Source organism: Amphiprion ocellaris, chromosome 5 (assembly GCF_022539595.1).
Source record: "Amphiprion ocellaris isolate individual 3 ecotype Okinawa chromosome 5, ASM2253959v1, whole genome shotgun sequence".
Taxonomy (NCBI): domain Eukaryota; kingdom Metazoa; phylum Chordata; class Actinopteri; family Pomacentridae; genus Amphiprion; species Amphiprion ocellaris.
In genome coordinates, this window is record NC_072770.1 from 36,757,940 (window position 1) to 36,777,551 (window position 19,612).

At 37.2% G+C, this 19,612-nt stretch overlaps 2 protein-coding genes and 1 long non-coding RNA gene across 3 annotated transcripts; 1 reads left to right on the plus strand and 2 right to left on the minus strand.

Annotated features, from left to right (window-relative positions):
- The first annotated feature begins 46 nt into the window (after positions 1-46).
- On the plus strand, positions 47-4,081 carry LOC129349033 (uncharacterized). The gene is made up of 6 exons (XM_055011029.1): positions 47-187; positions 898-1,509; positions 1,647-1,751; positions 1,976-2,037; positions 3,034-3,294; positions 3,410-4,081. The coding sequence occupies exons 2-6, from the start codon at positions 906-908 to the stop codon at positions 3,446-3,448; spliced, it is 1,071 nt and encodes a 356-aa protein (XP_054867004.1). The 5' UTR covers positions 47-187; positions 898-905; the 3' UTR covers positions 3,449-4,081.
- Positions 4,082-9,887: 5,806 nt separating this feature from the next.
- LOC129348847 (60S acidic ribosomal protein P2-like) lies at positions 9,888-12,023 on the minus strand. Its single transcript, XM_055010414.1, has 5 exons — positions 11,872-12,023; positions 10,503-10,626; positions 10,382-10,430; positions 10,198-10,296; positions 9,888-10,016 (listed from the first exon to the last, which is right to left on the minus strand). The coding sequence occupies exons 2-5, from the start codon at positions 10,623-10,625 to the stop codon at positions 9,940-9,942; spliced, it is 348 nt and encodes a 115-aa protein (XP_054866389.1). The 5' UTR covers position 10,626; positions 11,872-12,023; the 3' UTR covers positions 9,888-9,939.
- Positions 12,024-13,578: 1,555 nt separating this feature from the next.
- On the minus strand, positions 13,579-18,853 carry LOC129348848 (uncharacterized). The gene is made up of 2 exons (XR_008601566.1): positions 14,250-18,853; positions 13,579-14,159 (listed from the first exon to the last, which is right to left on the minus strand). It is a non-coding gene; the product is annotated as an uncharacterized LOC129348848 (long non-coding RNA).
- Between the last annotated feature and the right edge of the window lie 759 nt (positions 18,854-19,612).

Genomic DNA, 19,612 nt, shown 5'->3' on the forward strand with positions numbered 1-19,612 from the left:
TTCCGCCCCTCCGACGTGACGACATCAGGTGAGCAGGACCCAGCGAGGTGACCTAATATGGGCGGAGAGGAGCCGCCTGAGCAGGTAGACAGACGGAGAGACCCTTCGTGAAGATCACAGCTTTAACAGAGGAACTAGAGGAATATACGACTTTACAGCGGATTTAAACGGCCTGACAGCGGTGAAGGTGAGTCACTGATCCAGCTGCTGTAGCCTTAAATAACTACTGGACGACTTTAGGAGCTTCTTCTGGTTTTTACTGTTCTTCCTCTTCTTTTGCGTGTGTGTCAAAACGTTTACTGCAGCTGTGAAAGCCTCAGATTTGCTTCTGGATCTTCTGAAGCAGCTATATGGGAAAACTGACACGCTTTTATTAACGTATGAGTAGTTAAGAGCTGAAAGTTACAGTTAATCCATCAGATTGTAAACTAATCTAAGCTTCTCATGTGAAAATATGTCGGACCAACAAGCAGTTATGTCATAAGTCAGAGTGCTTTATCAGCAGAGATAATCAGTATTTGCACCTTTATTATAGCTTAGCTTGGCCACAGATAAGTATTACTGTTATTGTGTTCATTATTGATTAATCTGCTGATCAATTTCTTAATTAATTGATTAATTTTTGGGTCTAAATCAGTGAAAAATGTCCACTTTTCTTTCTAAATCCCAAACTGACATCTATACAGTGCTTGTTTTGTCTGCCCAGCACTACAAAAAAACAGATCTGTTCAGTTTAGTGTCACATAAAACAGCATCTGGACCTGACATTATTGATTTAAAAAGATTCTGTGAATTACCTCTAAAGTGTTTCCCAAGATTTTTTAATGTATCAGTGATTTCTGGCGATTTCAAGACAGCGAGTAAGCTGTTGTGTGTCTGCTGTTGTCTTTTTTTCAGAGACTATTATGGAAATGCAAGAGGAAAACCAAAGGCCTGAGGACAGCCAGCTGATTTCTGTCCCTCACAAGGATACGATCCGTCTGCTGGAGGTGTACGTCAAGCGCAGCCTCAGCCTGAACGACGGCTCGCTGGGAGATAAGAGGGCCGGCAAGAAGGAGAAGTGGGTGACCATGCCAAAAAGACATCGGCGACATTCCAGCGACCCGTCCCTTCACTTGGCCGAGGGGTTGAACGACGGGGACATCGGTGTGTTTTCTGTGGTTGAACCTCCGAAAAATCTGCCCGAGACGTGTCCTGAAGAACCAGAAAAGCCCAAAAAGAAGAAAAAGAAGACCAAGAAACCCTCACTGTGGAAGAGTTTTGTTGGACTTTTCTCTCAGAAGAGCAGCAAGGACAAAGAGGACGACGAAGAGGAGGACAGCCCGCCAGAGATGTCCGAGTCCACAGTCCCCACGACGCCCTTCCAGTCCACGACTCCGGTCACCTTACGCAAGAAAGCCATGAAAAGGAAGTCCATAAGAAGGAGGTTCTCAAAAAGACGGTTATCTCTGATAAAACCAAATAAACCCGGTAAAGAGCTGAACCTCGATGACATCACTGGAGTGGAAGGTGAGTCTGGGAATGAATTCACTTTATTTATGAAATTACAGTATTTGAAGTCAAATATTAACTGTTGTAAAAGTGCTTTATTTGCATTTTGTTTTTGCATATGTTCACTTACAACCGACCAAACTGTTGCTTTGCAGCTGTCATCAGCGTGGAACCAACATACTCTTATTACGAGAAAGTGACAGAGGAGCTGGAAAAAATAGTCCACGAGGTCAAAGAGGAAGCCAGACCTCTTTCAGATGGTGAGAAACTGTTCAATACCGTTTAAAATAGCACAGTGCTGACGGCAAGCGTGGTAAAAGAAAACCAAAGTAATCAGAAAACTGATGCACTGGATATGAAAGTGAAAGTTGTATTGAAAAAAACAGCTGATTATACACCATTAACTGTCTATTATGTAAAAGCTGCTGTGACTATTATGGACAACGCATTAATGCTACTTCCCCTTTGTGCTGTTTGCTCTCAGAGGAAGTAATCGAAAGAATCATCGCTCTGACAAAGAAGCAGGGCGACGCCATAGATGATAAGGTTGGTATTTATTTTACACATTAAATATGAGCTGATGAAAGTCAGGATGAGATCCGCAGTGCTTTTGTGGTCCTGTCACAGTGTGGATATTTGTACGATTATAATTTTAGTTTATTATGAAGGAGACAAAGTTTCTTCATAAGAAAGCAGAAGCTAATCAATGAACCATATCAAACATTATACAGATAATAAGTACAAAGTCCTATTAAGCTTACAAACTCCAGCACTCATGTTAAAGGGATTGTGTCTTTCTGCAATATTCTCTTCCTCTTCACCTCTGCATGGGATGAATGTTTTCTGTTTCTGTAGTGACAGTGAGAACAAAATCAAGTGTAACAGGAGCCAGAAAGGAAGAGGTTCATTAAATAAGATGTAGTGTCGTAAAACCTGCTACACAAAGCACAACATGCCACCTGACTAATCTGAATTAACCCTGAAGGACCCAAATATAGAAACAAAATGAGCAAAAAATAAACAAAAAAAAAAAATATATATATATATATATATATATATATATATATATATATATATATATGAAATTCGCTGGATTTTGGTTGATTTTTTTTTTACCCGAATGTTCTCAAGAAACATTTTTTTTTTAACATTTCTTTTGTTTCCACCAAAAAATGTTCAAAAATTTCCCAAAAATGTTGAAAATGTGAAAGTTTACACTGTGAAAATAAATTTTTTCCCCACATTTTCAAACTTTAAAACGGGTCAATTTGACCCGCAGGACACACGACGGTTAATTCTTTTGTGACATTATATTGAACAAGCAATCAACACAGTGAGAAAATAAGTGGCAGATTAATCAATAATGGAAATGATCGCCATCTGCAACCACAATAAAACTGCTTTCAGCTTTCTACATGTTATAAATTATCTTGCCATATTGTTGAGATCAGATTAGGAAATGGTGACTGGCTGTTTTCCCAGTGTTATTCTGTGTTTGTGAATATTGCAGTGAAAATCAAAGTGTATTTCTGTCTCCTCCAGCTGAGAGACAACCCCACCCTGAACAACTTCTTCCAGCGGATGACGTACTCTTCTTTCCAGAAGCTGGCCGATGATTACCTGCAGAAAGAAGCGTCGCCGACCCACAGTCCTCCCACCGTCCTCCCAACAGCACCGGAGCTGGTCAAACTGGCCTTCACGCTCGACTTCACGGCCAGGATAGCCGGACTCTCCAGACAGAACGTCGGCCACATCACTGGTCTGGGGAACCGATATCTACAGGACCGGTTTAAATACAGTCAGGTAGGATGGAAACATGATGATAGAAATGTAGCTGCTTTCTGTACATCAGTTCCTGTGTTTTTAATTTATCCGTGAAAAAATGCCAGAGAGAAACAACTGTTGTCATCTCCTGCAGGCCTGCACAGATCACCCATGGTCCGACAGTGATGACTGAGATGGCGGCGTGCAGAGACAAAGCTGCAAGTGATGTCTTTCCTCTCAGTGCCACAGGTGTGGTTCAGAATGTGTTGCAAGCATAAGTTCCTCTTTACAAACTCTAGAAACAAGGCACTACATCAGACAAGTTGTTAGCCGGGGAACAGGCACACAACTTGCTGCCATTTTTATTTGGTTTTTACTATTTTGTGATTGAATAGTTTTGCTGCAACGGCATGTTTACTGAGCACACAGCCTGGAAGGTTTGACTGTGTGAGTTTGTGTACATAAGTGTTGACTTTCACATGAAAGGTCAACACAGAAACCGAGACCTTAGTAAGCCTTGTGCTAAAACATGATATTGCATGAGAAAAGCAACATTTCAGAATCACAACAGGTCAATGGTTCTACAGGCAGCACTTTAAATATTACACTCTTTTTGCCAAATTGAATTGTGCACATTGATTTGTAGCGATACAAAAGAGCAGTGCAATAGCCTTTAATGTATATAAGCTAGAAACTTTGCTAGTTTAAAAAAATAAAAAAACTTTTTATGTTTAGCTAATTTAAAATGTGACAATGTTTGTTATTGTGAATGCTGGCATTCATGTTACGAACTCAAACAAAATTTAAAAAAAACTACTTAATTTAATATTCAAATGTGTGTTTTTGTCATCATGAAACACTATGTATGCAGTCTGCTAATCTAACTTCTATCTCCATAAGCATCAGAATCAGAATGTCTTTATGGTCATTGTATTAAAACAACAAAATTAAAAGTGCAGTTCTTTAACCCTCGTGTCGTCCTGCGGGTCAAAATTAATTCGTTTTAAAGTTTGAAAATGTGGGGAAAAAAACAATATTTTCTCAGTGAAACGTCTGATGTCCACATTTTCAACATTTTGGGGAAAGTTTTGAACATTTTTTGGTGGAAAAAAAAATGTTAAAAATGTTTCTTAAGAATATTCACAAAATTTTTTTTTCTGAATGTTCTTAAAGAAAATATTAGAAATTTGACTGATATATATATGTAATCACTTTAGATATTTTTACTCATTTTTTGAAGATTTTACTCATTTTTTGAAAATATTTACAAGAATTTTCTTGCCAAATTTGAGGGATTTTTTTAAAATGATACTTTTAAGGTAAATTTTTAAGGAATTATTGGAATTTTCTCCCTGAAGGTTTTGCAAATTTTCAGAAATTTGGGAAATTTTTTGGGTGAATTTTTTATTTTTTTTCAGACAAGGAAACAATAGTTTGTTGCCCGTAAATGAAGACAACAGGAGGGTTAAGTGCATAATAAATAAAATAACATAAAAAACAAAATAAAAAATGTAAGACCGTCACTATAAAAACATTCATAAAAAAACATCCATCAAATAAAACCCATTAAACACTAGAATTTTGCATGCAATAAATAAAGCAAGGCAGAACCAAGACGAGCACAGATGGGCCTCACCATGTCAGGAAATAATCAACTTTATTCCAGTAAATCCATAGAGGAATCCTTCCTCTCATATTTACTGAAGTAAATGTAAAATCTAACATCCATCCATTATCTCTACACCGCTTAATCCTCATTAGTGTTACTAGGGGGCTGGAGTCTATCCCAGCTGACTTATGGTGAAGGTGAGGGACACCCTGGACAGGTAACAGCCTATCACAGAACTACACATAGAGACAAACAATCACACTCACATAATGACTCAGCACCACTGTTAAATTGCATTTGTTGCACTATTGTTGTTTACCCATTTGTTTGTTGCAGCTTGCTTGTTTCTTTTTAATCCCTGTTCGGTCGATCCAGTCATGTAAAATCCATCTTTTGTGGCTGCATAGTCACATATTAACGATCAATGTAATATGAAAAAGATAACATATTTTTACGGTGGCCGAGGGATGCAAACGCAGCACAAAAACAATTTATTTTTTGTGGGTGTTTTTGTCTCTTGCAGGGCGTTCCGTTTTTGTGCTGCGTTTGCACCCCTCGGCCACCGTACAGGGCTACACATACAGACAATCACACCCACTACTCATCTACAGACAATTTAGAATCTCCAATTAACCTGAGCCTGTTTCTGGACTGTGGTGGGAAGCCGTAGTACCCGGAAAAAACCCAAACATGCACAGGAAGAACATGCAAACTCCATGCAGAAAGATCCCAGGAAGGCTGAGACGCAAACCAGAGATCTTCTAGCTGCAGATCAAATGTGCTAAGCATTACAGCCACTGTGCAGTCATGTAAAAAGCTACCAAAGTGAAAAATGTCAAACAGCCGTAGGCTAATGGATAGCTGTTTGGACTTGTTTAGGGGTGGGCTTGGACTTGGGTTTGGACTTGTTTGGAATCTGGCTTCCAGACAAAAACATAAAGTCCCCTTTTTGGTCAGAAGGTAATTACTGATAGACATGCAACTGGTGACAAGTAAACACTACTACATTTTTAGATGTTAGAAACCAAAAAAGTTGAGAAGTTCTGCTCTTAAAGATGCAGGAATGTGGAGCATTTTATGAGACTTTGATTCACATAAACTATATTGCCAAAAGTATTTGCTCACCCATCCAAATAATCAGAATCAGGTGTTCCAATCACTTCCATGGCCACAGGTGTATAAAATCAAGCACCTAGGCTGCAGACTGCTTTTACAAACATTTGTGAAAGAATGGCTCGCTCTCAGGAGCTCAGTGAATTCCAGCGTGGAACTGTGATAGGATGCCACCTGTGCAACAAATCCAGTCGTGACATTTCCTGGCTCCTAAATATTCCACAGTCAACTGTCAGCTGTATTATAAGAAAGTGGAAGTGTGTAGGAACGACAGCAACTCAGCCACCAAGTGGTAGGACACGTAAACTGACGGATGCTGAGGAGCATAGTGCCAAGAGGTGGCCAACTTTCAGCAGTCAATCGCTACAGACCTTCAAACTTCATGTGGCCTTCAGATTAGCTCCAGAACAGTGCTTCAGCAGAGAGCTTCATGGAATGGGTTTCCATGGCTGAGCAGCTACATCCAAGCCATACATCACCAAGTGCAATGCAAAGCGTGGGATGCAGTGGTGTAAAGCAGCCACCACTGGACTCTAGAGCAGTGGAGACACGTTCTCTGGTGTGACCAATCACGTTTCTCCATCTGGCAATCTGATGGACCAGTCTGGGTTTGGTGGTTGTCAGGAGAACCATACTTGTCGGACTGCATTGTGCCAAGTGTACAGTTTGGTGGAGGGGGGATTATGGTGTGGGCTTGTTTTTCAGGAGCTGGGCTTGGCCCCTTAGTTCCAGTGAAAGGAACTCTGAATGCTTCAGCATACCAAGACATTTTGGACAATTCCATGCTCCCAACTTTGTGGGAACAGTTTGGAGCTGGTCCTTCCTCTTCCAACATGACTGTGCACCAGTGCACAAAGCAAGGTCCATAAAGACATGGATGACAGAGTCTGGTGTGGATGAACTTGACTGGCCTGCACAGAGTCCTGACCTCAACCTCATAGAACACCTTTGGGATGAATTAGAGCAGAGACTGAGAGCCAGACCTTCTGGTCCAACATCAGTGTGTGACCTCACAAATGAGCTTCTGGAAGAATGGTCAAAAATTCCCATAAACACACTCCTAAACCTTGTGGACAGCCTTCCCAGAAGAGTTGAAGCTGTTATAGCTGCAAAGGGTGGACCCACGTCATATTGAACCCTATGGATTAGGAATGGGATGTCACTTACGTTCATATGCGAGTCAAGGCAGGTGAGCAAATACTTTTGGCAATATAGTGTATCTGGAGTCTTACATCTGAATCACAAAGACAACAGCCTGCAGCCTGGGAGGGCATGTTTGAAAATTAGTGCATTCATGAGAGCAAAATTAACCTGTCATGACAATAACTGCTTCTACCTCATGAACAGTGTGGTTCAGTCAAGTTTATGATGTACACAATCAGAATGTGAATATCTACACTACCATTCAAAAGTTTGGGGTCACCCAGACAATCCCATGTTTCCCATGAAAACTCCCACTTTTATCCATGTGCTAACATAACTGCACAAGGGTTTTCTAATCATCAGTTAGCCTTTCAACACCATTAGCTAACACAATGTAGCATTAGAACACAGGAGTGATGGTTGCTGGAAATGTTCCTCTGTACCCCTATGGAGATATTCCATTAAAAATCAGCCATTTCCAGCTAGAATAGTCATTTACCACATTAACAATGTCTACACTGGATTTCTGAGTCATTTAATGTTATCTTCATTGAAAAAAATGCTTTTCTTTCAAAAATAAGGACATTTCTAAGTGACTCCAAACTTTAGAGCAGTAGTGTACATTCAGAACAAACATTTTACATTGATAACAAATGTATTTTGTGTGTAATAATATTTTAGGCCTTGTTTGACAGAGTCTGAAATAGACCCGACGTACAGGATGCCAGATAATTCTGTAATAGAATGTGACAGGCTGTCAGCTGCGTGATGAAAGCATGCAGTGATGTCTCTCACCTGTAGAACAGGTTCCAGTGTAAGCAGCAGACCTTTCCAGTGAAGAACAGCCTGAGTATCACTCAGGATCATGGACTCACTGGGGATTTCTGTGCATCCACAACAACTGTAGTCACACCAGAGAAAACAGCAGAGGCAGAGAAAAGAATCACAAATAGTCACAGTTCATCTTGTTGGGACAAACTGTTCTGTGACACAAACCACAGGAATCTAATTGGATTTGTGCGAAATTTGACGTGAAATCAATCGTCTTACTTCTTTAGGTTTTTTGGTGTTGTTTCAGATGTAACAATAAGAACTAGACTTGCTTATTATGTTGACACAGATCCAGGTCATGTCAGGTAGGACAAACGGGACGTGGAGAGTGGCAGGTAGTGGAAAGTTTTAGGTCACATTTCTCCAGAGGATTATTGAGAAGCTAACTGACTAAAGATGATTAAACAAGCAGTTACACAATTAAACTGAATAATAATGAAATTACAAAAGCTGAACTGCGGTTTGACTAATGATTCACATTTCATATGTGCATGAGGCAGCAGAGTCTTGGCTCAGGGCAGTGAAAGCAGAGTAATTAATAACGTAAATGACAGCTCTGCTGCACTGAAATGTCCACAGTTGCACAAGACCAGACCTCTGCTTCCAAGACAGCAGCTGCTATTGTTCATGTGTTTGGCAGTCTAAGATTTTCACTGGGACAAATTTCCATTGTGGACACAGAGTTGCATAAATTCCTGTTTGAAGAACATCAGCATCTACTTAAGACTTTTCCCTTTAACCCTCGTGTCGTGCTGCGGGTCAAAACTGACCCGTTTTATTTTTTTTTTTTTTTTTTTTTTTTTTTTTTTTTTTTTGACTGACCCGTTTTAAAGTCTGAAAATGTGGAAAAATTATTTTCACAGTGAAGCTTCTGATGTCCACATTTTCAACATTTTTGGGAAATCTTTGAACATTTTTTGGTGGAAAAAAAGAAATGTTAAAAATGTTTCTTAAGAACATTCACACAAAAAATCTATCAAAATCCAACAAAATTCACCGAATTTTGTTTTTTTGTGAATGTTCTTAAAGAAAATAGAAGTTTTACTGATATATATATATATACATGGAATCACTTTAGATATTTTTAGCATTTTTTTTGAAGATTTTTATTCATCTTTTGAAATTATTTACAAGAATTTTCTTGTCAAATTTGGGGGATTGTTTTTTTTTTTTTTTTAAAATAGAACTTTTAAGGGAAACTTTTAAGGAATTATTGGAATTTTCTTCCCAAAGGTTTTGCAAATTTTCAGATATTTGGGGATTTTTTTTGCTGATTTTTTTTCAGACAAGGAAACAATATTTTTGGTGCCTGTAAATGAGGACAACAGGAGGGTTAAAGTGTTAAACCTGTTTTTATAAGTCTGGCCATGACGGCATGTTTAACATCGTTCTCATGGTTGTAAAGATCATTATCAGATCTAATCTACTTGTTCATCAAATCAAGTTGGAAGAATTTAATGTAACTTGAGAAACACACAGAAAACCTGCACTTTGTTTTTCTACTTGATAAAGGCCTGTTTCTGTGCTGCTCACCGACACCACCACTGTAAGTCATCCTTTATAACACCAGTACAAAACCTTATGTCATTAAATACATGAGATGACAGCTAAACCTCAGCCAGTTGTGGAGCAGCAGCAGTTTCTAATCCTGTGTTGAATTTTAATGGTGTGGCTAACTTCAGTTTTGGCTCGCTGCTCGTTCCTTCATGACTGTGCTATTGTGTGGTTTCAGTTATCTGACCACATGCAGGGTCTGGATTGCCCAATGACAGCAGGTTGCCCAGTCTTGACTATTCATAGCAACCAACAAAGTTGCTTTCATCATCAAACCCCGGACAATTTATTCCTGGAACACTTAACTGTAATGTCTTTGGGAATAATTACTTCTGTCCAATAACATATAAGGAAGATCCCATGAAAGGACAAAACAATGTGCTTTGTGTAAACCTTTTACATTTTTATTGCCTTTTAAACACAGAGAAGGAAAATTAATCAAAAAGTCCGAAGCCCATGTCTTCGTCTGACTCCTCTGATTCCTCTTTCTTCTCTTCCTTTTTCTCTTCCGCTGGAAATGAGACCAAAGATGACAGTCAGCGACAATGTCTACAGTCTACTTTGCTGCTAAATGCTACTGGAGCTTCATTTAAGGTAAGGATTAATGCCATTTAGAACCTCAGTGTATCTTACAAAATATTCTTAAGCTTCTCTTTATCAATTTAAGCTAAGAAAGATAGATATATACATACCAGCAGCAGGTGCAGCCCCAGCTCCAGCAGCCCCACCACCAGCAGCGGCAGGCGCTGCCACAGCGCCACCTGCTGGTACAGAGGCTAACTTAGAGAGGCCTGTGGAAAGAGGAAAAATATTTTTAGTAAACTTTCATGTAGGTCATCTTGAACTCTGAAGTTGTTTCCATTGAAGGACGTATACCTGAGTTCATGACTTCATTGATGTCTTTGCCGTTCAACTCACTAATGACCTGTAGAAAGTAAAAGATATTAGTATATGGCACCTGCAATGTCAAAAAAATGACCACTAGTCAATGGCATACCTTATTTAAGCGTTCGTCATCGGCCTCAATTCCTACACTGCCCAAGATGACCTTGATGTCCTTAGCAGAGGGGCTGGTGTTTCCACCGAGCACAGCGAGGAGGTAAGCGGCCACGTAACGCATTCTGTAGAGGAGACAGGAAATGGCAGGTGAACAATCTGTGCATGAAGCTTCACCGACATCAAGTCTCTTCAAGTATGTAAAAGCACAACATGGAATCAAATATATTCAACTGGAAACTTTAATATGTGAAAAATGTTCCTTTACTTGATGAAAAAAAATAATGACATGATGAGTCTTTCAAGAGTTAAGCAGATTCTACCAACATCTGAAATTAACAATTCCACCATTTGAGGAGATTATGATTAATACTTCATAATAAAAATTATTATAAAACAATGACAGAAGTCAGTGTTAAAAAGACGACTGCAATTACCACTGAATATTAACCATGCTACTGATTATAACCTACATGCCTGATTGGTCTAGAAAATGCACAAACGCAGGAAATGATGCTCAACACAATTTACCAATGCCCACATTCAGCCGTGTACTTTCTCAGACCTGATGTTTACTACACAGAAAACTATAAAAACCAGCAAATAGTCAAATCTGATGGGGTTTTTTGTTAAGTGTGCACCTATTTGTTAGAATCAAATAATTATCTGCACATTTTAGCTCCAAATAAGATGTGTAAGGCAGTCACGATCATGGCGAATGAAATACAGTGAAAATATTGCATATCTGTATGTGATTACTACAATTTTCTGCCTTTTCTAAGGAACAGAATTTAGCATCCTGTCTTAGTTACCACCCCACATCAGTGCTTATAGTCACCACTAGGCGGCTAGCATGCATTCTAGCAGCTTTATTTAAGTCTTATAACGACGTGCTACCTACATGTAATAAAAACTGCCTAATAAACTCGAATATAGACAGCAGTATTTAACACTAGTGTCTGAATATTGTTGAGTAATGAGCGTAAACACGTTGGGGAGGAGCCCGGTTTGACGTTAGCTTGGCTAGCGCTACTTATTAGCATACTAAAACGACGTTTAACTGATATTAAACACGAACAAAGAGACGAGCGTGAAAAGGTAATTGTCTGACTTTGTTTTTCACTGCTAAGACGCGTTGTAACGACCGTTTAAGCGGCGTTAGAAACACGTTAAGTTGTAAAAACCTGTTTATTCCGAGCTAACTGCCGACAGCATGGCGCCCAGTGTTTGTAGCCGTCCTCTATTAGCCAACAACGACACATTTATCGCTCATTAAAAGCGACCATGGAGAGTGTCTCGCTTAAAAAAAACACAACGAAGCGCAAACTGACCGACACAGGATGTGTAAAACTGGCGAAATGTGGACTCACTTTTAAGTCTAAGTAGACACGAAACGTCGGTCACGCTAGAAGATCCGGAAGAGACAGGAGTTCGGGACAGGAAGTTATAAGAATTAATAGCGTCGATTTAATTGGCCAGTTTGGATGGCAGTCATTACGTCAGCATTTTCGTGTCCAGCTATGTGTCAATAAGATTGACTGAGTTGTTTACCAACACTTTCTGTATTTAGCATTTAAATGCAAACTGTGTGAACACCTTCCACTGTTATATTAAACGTTATGTTATTTAACCCTCCTGTTGTCCTCATTTACAGGCACCAAAAAATAGTGTTTCCTTGTCTGAAAAAAATCCAAAAATTCAGCAAAAAATTCCCCAAATTTCTGAAAATTTACAAAACCTTTAGGAAGAAAATTCCAACAATTCCTTAAAAGTTTCCCTTGAAAGTTTTATTTTAAAAAAAATCACCCAAATTTGGCAAGAAAATTCTTGTAAATATTTTCCAAAAAAATGAGTAAAAATCTTCCAAAAAATCCTAAAAATATCTAAAGTGGTTACATATATATCAGTAAAACTTCTTTAAGAACATTCACAAAAAAAATCAACCAAAATCCAATGAAATTCACTGGATTTTGGTTGATGTTTTTGTGAATGTTTTTAAGAAACATTTTTAACATTTCTTTTGTCCCACCAAAAAGTGTTCAAAGATTTCCCAAAAATGTTGAAAATGTGGAAAATGTTGAAAATTCATGCCGTTTGTCTCATTTTTTAAAATTGTTTTGTGTCTTGTTTTTATCATTTTTCATCTCATTTTTGTAATATTTTGACTTGTTTTTGTTGTTTTTTTGTCTTTTTTTGTTGTTTTGATCATATATAAAATATTATATCATTCAGTTCCAGATAGCTGAGACTAAATGTTTTGTTCCTTTGTAGATAAACTGTGATCTGGAAGTTTTAATGTGTAAATGATTAACTGAGGCTGAATGTTGCTGAAACTGATGTTATTTTACTTAGGAAATTTCAGGTTGTTCATGATGTTTTGTAAAAAGATAGTTCCTTAAATGTGAACATTTTTGCACTAAAACAAAGGAAACATTAGGGGTTGTGGTTATTTATAAGTTATTATGCTCTGATTTTACTGGTCACTGGAGATCAAATTGGGCTGAATGTGGACCTGAACTAGAATGAGTTTGACACCCTTGTACTGAAGTAAAAGTAGTAACACCTTAAAATAAAAACACTTGCATCAGACGAAATGTAGTTTCTTAATCAGCAAAATGTATCAGAAATATCAAATTAATTAACAGCATTTGCAAGGCAGCAGAAGGGCGCCTTTCATGATATTAAATTGTTGTATTGTCATTATTTCTGATGCATTCCCAGTGCACTGCTTTTTATCATTGCAACTGGTGAACTAGTGCTTATTTTAATATTTCAGTGGGTGTATCTATATATACCAGTTCATAATGTCATTATAAGTCATAAATATACATATATAATTTATAACTTTAGATATGAAGTAAATGTAATAGGAAAACTATAATGCAGTGTTTGGATTCAAGAGCAGAGGAGATCAAATAGTTGTCAGGTCTCCCCTTAAAATGACACTCAAATACCTCTAGATTTGTTATTTAAATGCATTATAGCAGCAGCCCTTCATGTACCACAAGAACAATTCAAATAAATTGAAATTGCAGTGTGTCGTGTGCTGCTTTATAACAGTACTCTGAGACAGTTAATTGCATATTATTGTGTTTATTTCCATCAAGTCACTAACAGAAAGTATGGAGTATGGAGGATGTCCAGTCATTTCCTCTCGTTAAGCTGTAGCTATAAATGGATTATTTAGTGAGGAGCTGTGATACCACGTGTGCTTTAAATGTTATAGAAGACCTCCGAAAAGTGGTGACCCAACAATGGAATCGACTTCTTCGACGACCTACAACTCGGCCAGCTCCTCGTGTCGCTCCTGTTTGAGGAGCCAGTCGAACAAAAAGATCACAGAATCTGACACGAACTCCACGATCTTCTTCACGTTTGTCACATACCACATTTTATAGCAACATTCTCCCAGCAACACGAGCGAAAAAAGGACCAAAAACCCCAGGAAGAAGCGGTCTAAGTAATAGTTTGCCTTTTCCCTGGAGGTCCACTGCTCCCGAGGCAGCGCACGTCGAGCTTCGTTGTATTTGCCGAAATGCAGCAAGGCTCTGTATTCGTCATCCAGCTCGTTATCCGCTGGAGCCTCCAGGTCTTGGCTGCCCTCTGCTCCATCAGCTTCAGCCATTTTAGAGCAATTTGGTGCAGTAGATTCTGTAGTCTGAAGACAGCAACAGAAACAAGATATGACATCTGAAGACTTAAGCAGGGAAAGTGTTTCTTAGACGCCTGAAGAACCGTAAAGCCTTACCTTGAAGACGATTAGTCTTTTAGATGAGATGAAGACACACACAAGATTGAGATTCTCACAATGACACCGTATGACTGGCCCGTCAACATGAGTTGGGCCACAGGAGTTGGTGGTGTGAAGGCAGTAAATGCCAGGTTGGTTATGCGGCGTCGCTCACTAAGATGAGGGCTGTGGATTAGACCACACTCAGCACTTTCAAATCCCTCAGCGAGGATGAAGGTGACAGATGGTAATGTACATATCGATGTGTCTGTGACCCACGGACAGACAGAGACAGAGATAGAGCTTTAACATGTTCATAAATCTGATTTACACTGTAAAAAATGTTCGTACATTTTACAGTGAAAAAAACTGTCAAACCATGACGGTAAAAATCTGTAAACTCTAAAACAGCTTGATGCCGTTTATATAACCCTGAATCACCATAAACAGGTTAATCAGGAGAAAAGTGTGTTTTTGAGATTTTTTTCTCTTGAAAAAATACATTTCCCATCATCATCATTTTTCATTTAATTCTTGAAAGGAATGCAGTTTTTCCCAGATTGCAGTTAATGTTGTCATAAATATTAAAGCATATGTCTGTTATTAACACAAAACTACATCAATTTGACCAGTACAAACTGTATTTTTTCCATTGCCATGTTACTTGTTATAAATATTGCAGCATGTTTCCATTACCAGTACATCAATATGTACATGTAACTGGGAAAAACTCTGTTCTTTTAGAGAATTAAATGCAAAAAATGACAGTATTGTTCTACATATTACAGCATTTTTCCATTAAAAACTGTGCAGGAGTCAAACATTTTTTACAGTGCACTGTAAAAAATTGTTTGTATATTAAAGTTCTGGCCAGAATGCTACTGTAAAATTACAGTAAAGCATTTTCTACATTTACGGTAAAGAAATGCATTGATGTTGTTGATTTTAGGGTTTAAAAACGTGCTTCATTCCATATTTTACTTTATTATATTTTTAACCTTAAAAATGTTAAAATTGACTTAAAATATTATATAAAATAAAGTTTGTGTAGCTTATAAATATTACAGCATTTTTCAGTTATCAGCACAATTTTTAACGTATTTAACATTAAATATATGGATTTTTAGTAAAAATTGCGATTAAAGCTGTCAAGAATATTAAAACATTTGTCCGTTATTAACACAAAAGTAACTAACTGTATTTTTTACAAGTATTAAATGCAGAAATTGCCATGTTATTTGTTAAATAAATATTACAGCATGTTTCCAGTACAACAATATGTACATTTAACTGGGAAAAACTGTATTCTTTTCAAGAATTAAATGCAAAAATGACAGTATTATTACACATATGATGGCATTTTTCCATGAAAAACTGTGCAGGAGTCAGGAAATGTATTTTTTTCAAAAGAAAAAATCTAAAAGACACACTTTTCTCCTGATTAACCTATTTACGGTGATTCAATGTTATATAAATGGCATCAAGCTGTTTTAGAGTTTACAGATTTTTACCGTCATGGTTTGACAGTTTTTCACCGTAAAATACACAAACATTTTTTACAGTGTAGTGTGACTGAAATCAGACAGAAATCAAACTGATGACGAAGCAGAAGCGGCACAGCTTTAGCAGAAGCTTTAGCTCTCGAGTTGAATAAATCACTTGAGCATAATGCTCTGTGGGTAATTTACTCAGCTGCTGTAGAGCCTTTGCACCGTCCTGCCACAGCTTTTGAAATATGACTTAAACTAACTGAATTAGCTGAAGAGGTTCCTGCACTCCATGATAAAGACTAATGGCTGAATGGCTGCAGAGTTTTGCCTCTTCTGGTGTGGTGACTTCATTGTTCATTTGCATTCAGAACAGGGCCTGTTTGCTTCCCTGTATATCGAATGGTTTCTGTGAAACACACAGAGAAAACACACTGTACTCTCCATTGATCTTACTCCCATAAATTTTCCTGCTACGGCTCTTCTGCATTCTTGTGACTCCTCAAACCCCCAACGTGAGCATTTTCTAATTAATCTTTCCACTAACTTTAATCTAATTCAGGGGTGTCAAACATGTGGCCCGCGGGCCAAAACCGGCCCTCCAGAGGGTCCAATCTGGCCCTCAAAGTGTAAAAATTCCAGAGAAGACATTAACTGCAGATTGTAAATTTGTAAAACTATAAATTTAAAAGAATTTCTAGACCATGACAAGTTGTTTTGATCATAAAGTAAAATACTAGATTGTTCATTGTTATGTGGTCATTTTATGTCTCATTTTTGTGATAGTTTGTCCTGTTTTCACAGTTTTTTGTCTTTTTTAGTCTGACTTTTGTCTTTTCTCACATTCTTCTTGTTTTGTGTTTCCTTTTGTCTTATGCTTTTTGTTCCTTTTTTGTCAAATTTTTTGTCATTTTGTGTATCATTTTTGTAAGATTTTGTCTTGTTTTTGTTGTTTTTTTGTCTGACTTTTGTTTGTCTCATGTTTTTGTCATTTTGTAATTTTTTTGTCAAATTTTTTTGTCAAATTTTTTTGTTTTGTTTGGTGTCGTTTGTCTCATTTTTTTTGGTCATTTTGTGTCTCATTTTGTCATTTTGCGTCTGATTTTTGTAATATTTTGTCTTGTTTTTGTTGTGTTTTTTTGTCTGACTTTTGTTGTCTCATGTTTTTGTCATTTTGTTTCTCGTTTTTTTCGTTTTGTGTTTCCTTTTTGTCTCACTTGTGTTTTTTTCTTATTTTTGTCATTTTGTGTTTTGCTTTATTCGATGTTTTCTATCATTTTAGTCGTTTTGTGTTGTTTTTGTCTCACTTGTGTTGTTTGTCTACTTCTTTGTTGTTTTGTTTCTCGCGTTTGTCATTTTTGGTCTTGTTTGTATCATTTGTGTAATTTTTTTGTCTCGTTTTTGTCATTTGTCCATTTTTTGTCGCTTTGTAATTTTTTGTCTAATTTTTTTGTCTCTTTTTTGTTTTGTTTGGTGTCGTTTGTCTCATTTTTTTGTCATTTTGTGTCTCGTTTTTGTTGTTCTGCGTCTGATTTTTGTAATATTTTGTCTTGTTTTTGTTGTCTTTTTTGTCTTTTTTTTTGTCTGACTTTTGTCATTTTCATAAAATTATAAAGTAAAATACTACATCATTCAGTTCCAGATAGCTGTGACTAAATGTTTTGTACCTTTGTAGATAAACTGTGATCTGGAAGTTGTAATGTGTAAATGTAACAAAAAAAAACCCCACAAAATGATACAAACCATACACAAAACAACAAATAAAACAAAACACAAAATTAGACAAAAATTCCAAATGAGACAAAAAGGAAACACAAAATGACAAAACATGAGACAAATGACAAGTCAGACAAAAAAAATGAAAAATGAGACAAAATGACAAAAGAACAATGAGAAATCTAATATTTTACTTCATGATCATGGTCTACAAATTATTTTACATTAAAAATTTTACATATTTATAATTTGCAGTTAATATCTTCTCTCTGACTCTTCATAAAGTCATCCTGCGGGCTGCATTGGACCCTCCGGTGGGCCAGTTTTGGCCCGCGGGCCTCATGTTTGACACCCCTGTTCTAGATAGTCGATATGTCGACACCAGTAGAAACGGTGGTTACAGATCAACCAGAGGTTCAGCTGCAAAAACACAAACTTTGTACTGTAAATCTTCTGTTGTCATGTTTCCTATCTTCCCAATTAGTCTACTGTCTATGACGTCGTAAAAGACAGTGCTGATTTACTTTAAACAAGCAAGATATGACTGATATCACATGATCCCTGAGTGTTTAGTACAGTAAAACTCTCAGGGTGTGGACAGTATTTCTCTAATGGCCAGTGCCTCCCATTGTGGTTTCCTGCTGTTTTGACGCCTACCAGCAAGTTTCTCGTATGTCAAATCTACTATTAGGCTTAATTTTTCTTGCTGAAGCACACCAGGCTCAGCCGTTCTCCCTTTCATGACATCGCAGCCAAAACTTGAAGAAACTATTCATCTTTATTTCGCTGAACTTACCAACGATCTTTTGGAGCATGAAATGTTTGTTGTATCACTTTTTAGGTTGACATGTACGTTAGAATTCAACATGAATCGATTAAGGAAGCACTGAGTGAAAACAAAATAATGCAAACAGATGGGGATAATATCGGTTCCTCTGGTTGCAAGTTCTTTTTTTATTTTTAACCCTCGTGTCGTCCTGTGGGTCAAATTGACCTGCATTAGAGTTTGAAAATGTGGGGAAAAAAAACCCAATATTTTCACAGCGAAACTTCTGATGTCCACATTTTCAACATTTTTGGGAAATTTTTGAAAATTTTTTGGTCGAAATAAATGTTTAAAAAATGCTTCTTTAAGAACATTCACAAAAAAAATCTTTTTATTTTTATGTGAATGTTCTTGAAGAAAATAGAAGTTTTACTGATGTATGTGTCATCACTTTAGATATTTTTAAGATTTTTTTGGGGAGATTTTTACTCGTTTTTTGAAAATATTTAAGAATTTTCTTTCCAAATTTGAGTTTTGTTTTGTTTTTGTTTTTTTTAAATAAAACTTTTAAGGGAATTTTTTAAAGAAATTACTGGAATTTTCTTCCTGAACATTTTGGAAATTTAAAGTTTGAAAATGTGGGGAAAAAAATATTTTCACAGTGAAAATTCATATTTTTGGGGAATTTTTGCACATTTTTTTGGTGGAAAAAAAGAATGTTAAAAATGTTTCTTAAGACCATTCCCAACAAAATCAACCAAAATCCAGCGACTTTCGCTGGATTTTTTTTTTTTTTTTAATGTTCTTAAAGAAAATATTAGACGTTTTTACTGATATATATGTAATCACTTTAGATATTTTAAAGATTTTTTTTGGAAGATTTTTACTCATTTTTTGAAAATATTTCAGAATTTTCTTGCCAAATTTGGGGGATTTATTTTAAAATAAAACTTTTAAGGGAAACTTTTAAGGAATTATTGAAATTTTGCACATTTTCAGAACTTTGGGGATTTTTTTTTTTTTTTTGCTGAATTTTTTTCAGACAAAGAAGTAATAATTTTTTGGGCCCGTAAATGAGGACAACAGGAGGGTTAAAGATTTGAGCAGTGACAGACCGCTATGTCCCATGACTTGCTGTGTCTTTTAATCATTGATATTCCGTACCAGGTCCGTATCTCATGTAATCCCTGATATGCTCCAAATGAAAACTCCTTTTCACGGGTTTTACGTCCACTTTCTCGGTCAAGCCCGGGGTGCTGGTGGGGCACGGGGTCGGCTCTGCAGGTTTACACAACATGCAGCGGCGAGCGATCTGGATGAGCGTGACGCGGAACCGCTTTATCCTGAACGCGTAAACCATCGGGTTGAGGGCCGAGTTCACGTGGGACATGAAGATCCCCACATACATGGCA

Bases quoted from the DNA above. Each gene is read 5' to 3' on its own strand.
- LOC129348847 (XM_055010414.1), bottom strand. From the start codon at position 10,625: ATGCGTTACGTGGCCGCTTACCTCCTCGCTGTGCTCGGTGGAAACACC. The intron at 10,431-10,502 runs GTATGCCATTGA...TACTTTCTACAG, and splicing joins ATGACGAACGCTTAAATAAG to GTCATTAGTGAGTTGAACGG. The intron at 10,017-10,197 runs GTATGTATATAT...TCTCATTTCCAG, and splicing joins TGGGGCTGCACCTGCTGCTG to CGGAAGAGAAAAAGGAAGAG.
- LOC129349033 (XM_055011029.1), top strand. From the start codon at position 906: ATGGAAATGCAAGAGGAAAACCAAAGGCCTGAGGACAGCCAGCTGATT. The intron at 1,510-1,646 runs GTGAGTCTGGGA...GTTGCTTTGCAG, and splicing joins TGACATCACTGGAGTGGAAG to CTGTCATCAGCGTGGAACCA. The intron at 3,295-3,409 runs GTAGGATGGAAA...CATCTCCTGCAG, and splicing joins ACCGGTTTAAATACAGTCAG to GCCTGCACAGATCACCCATG.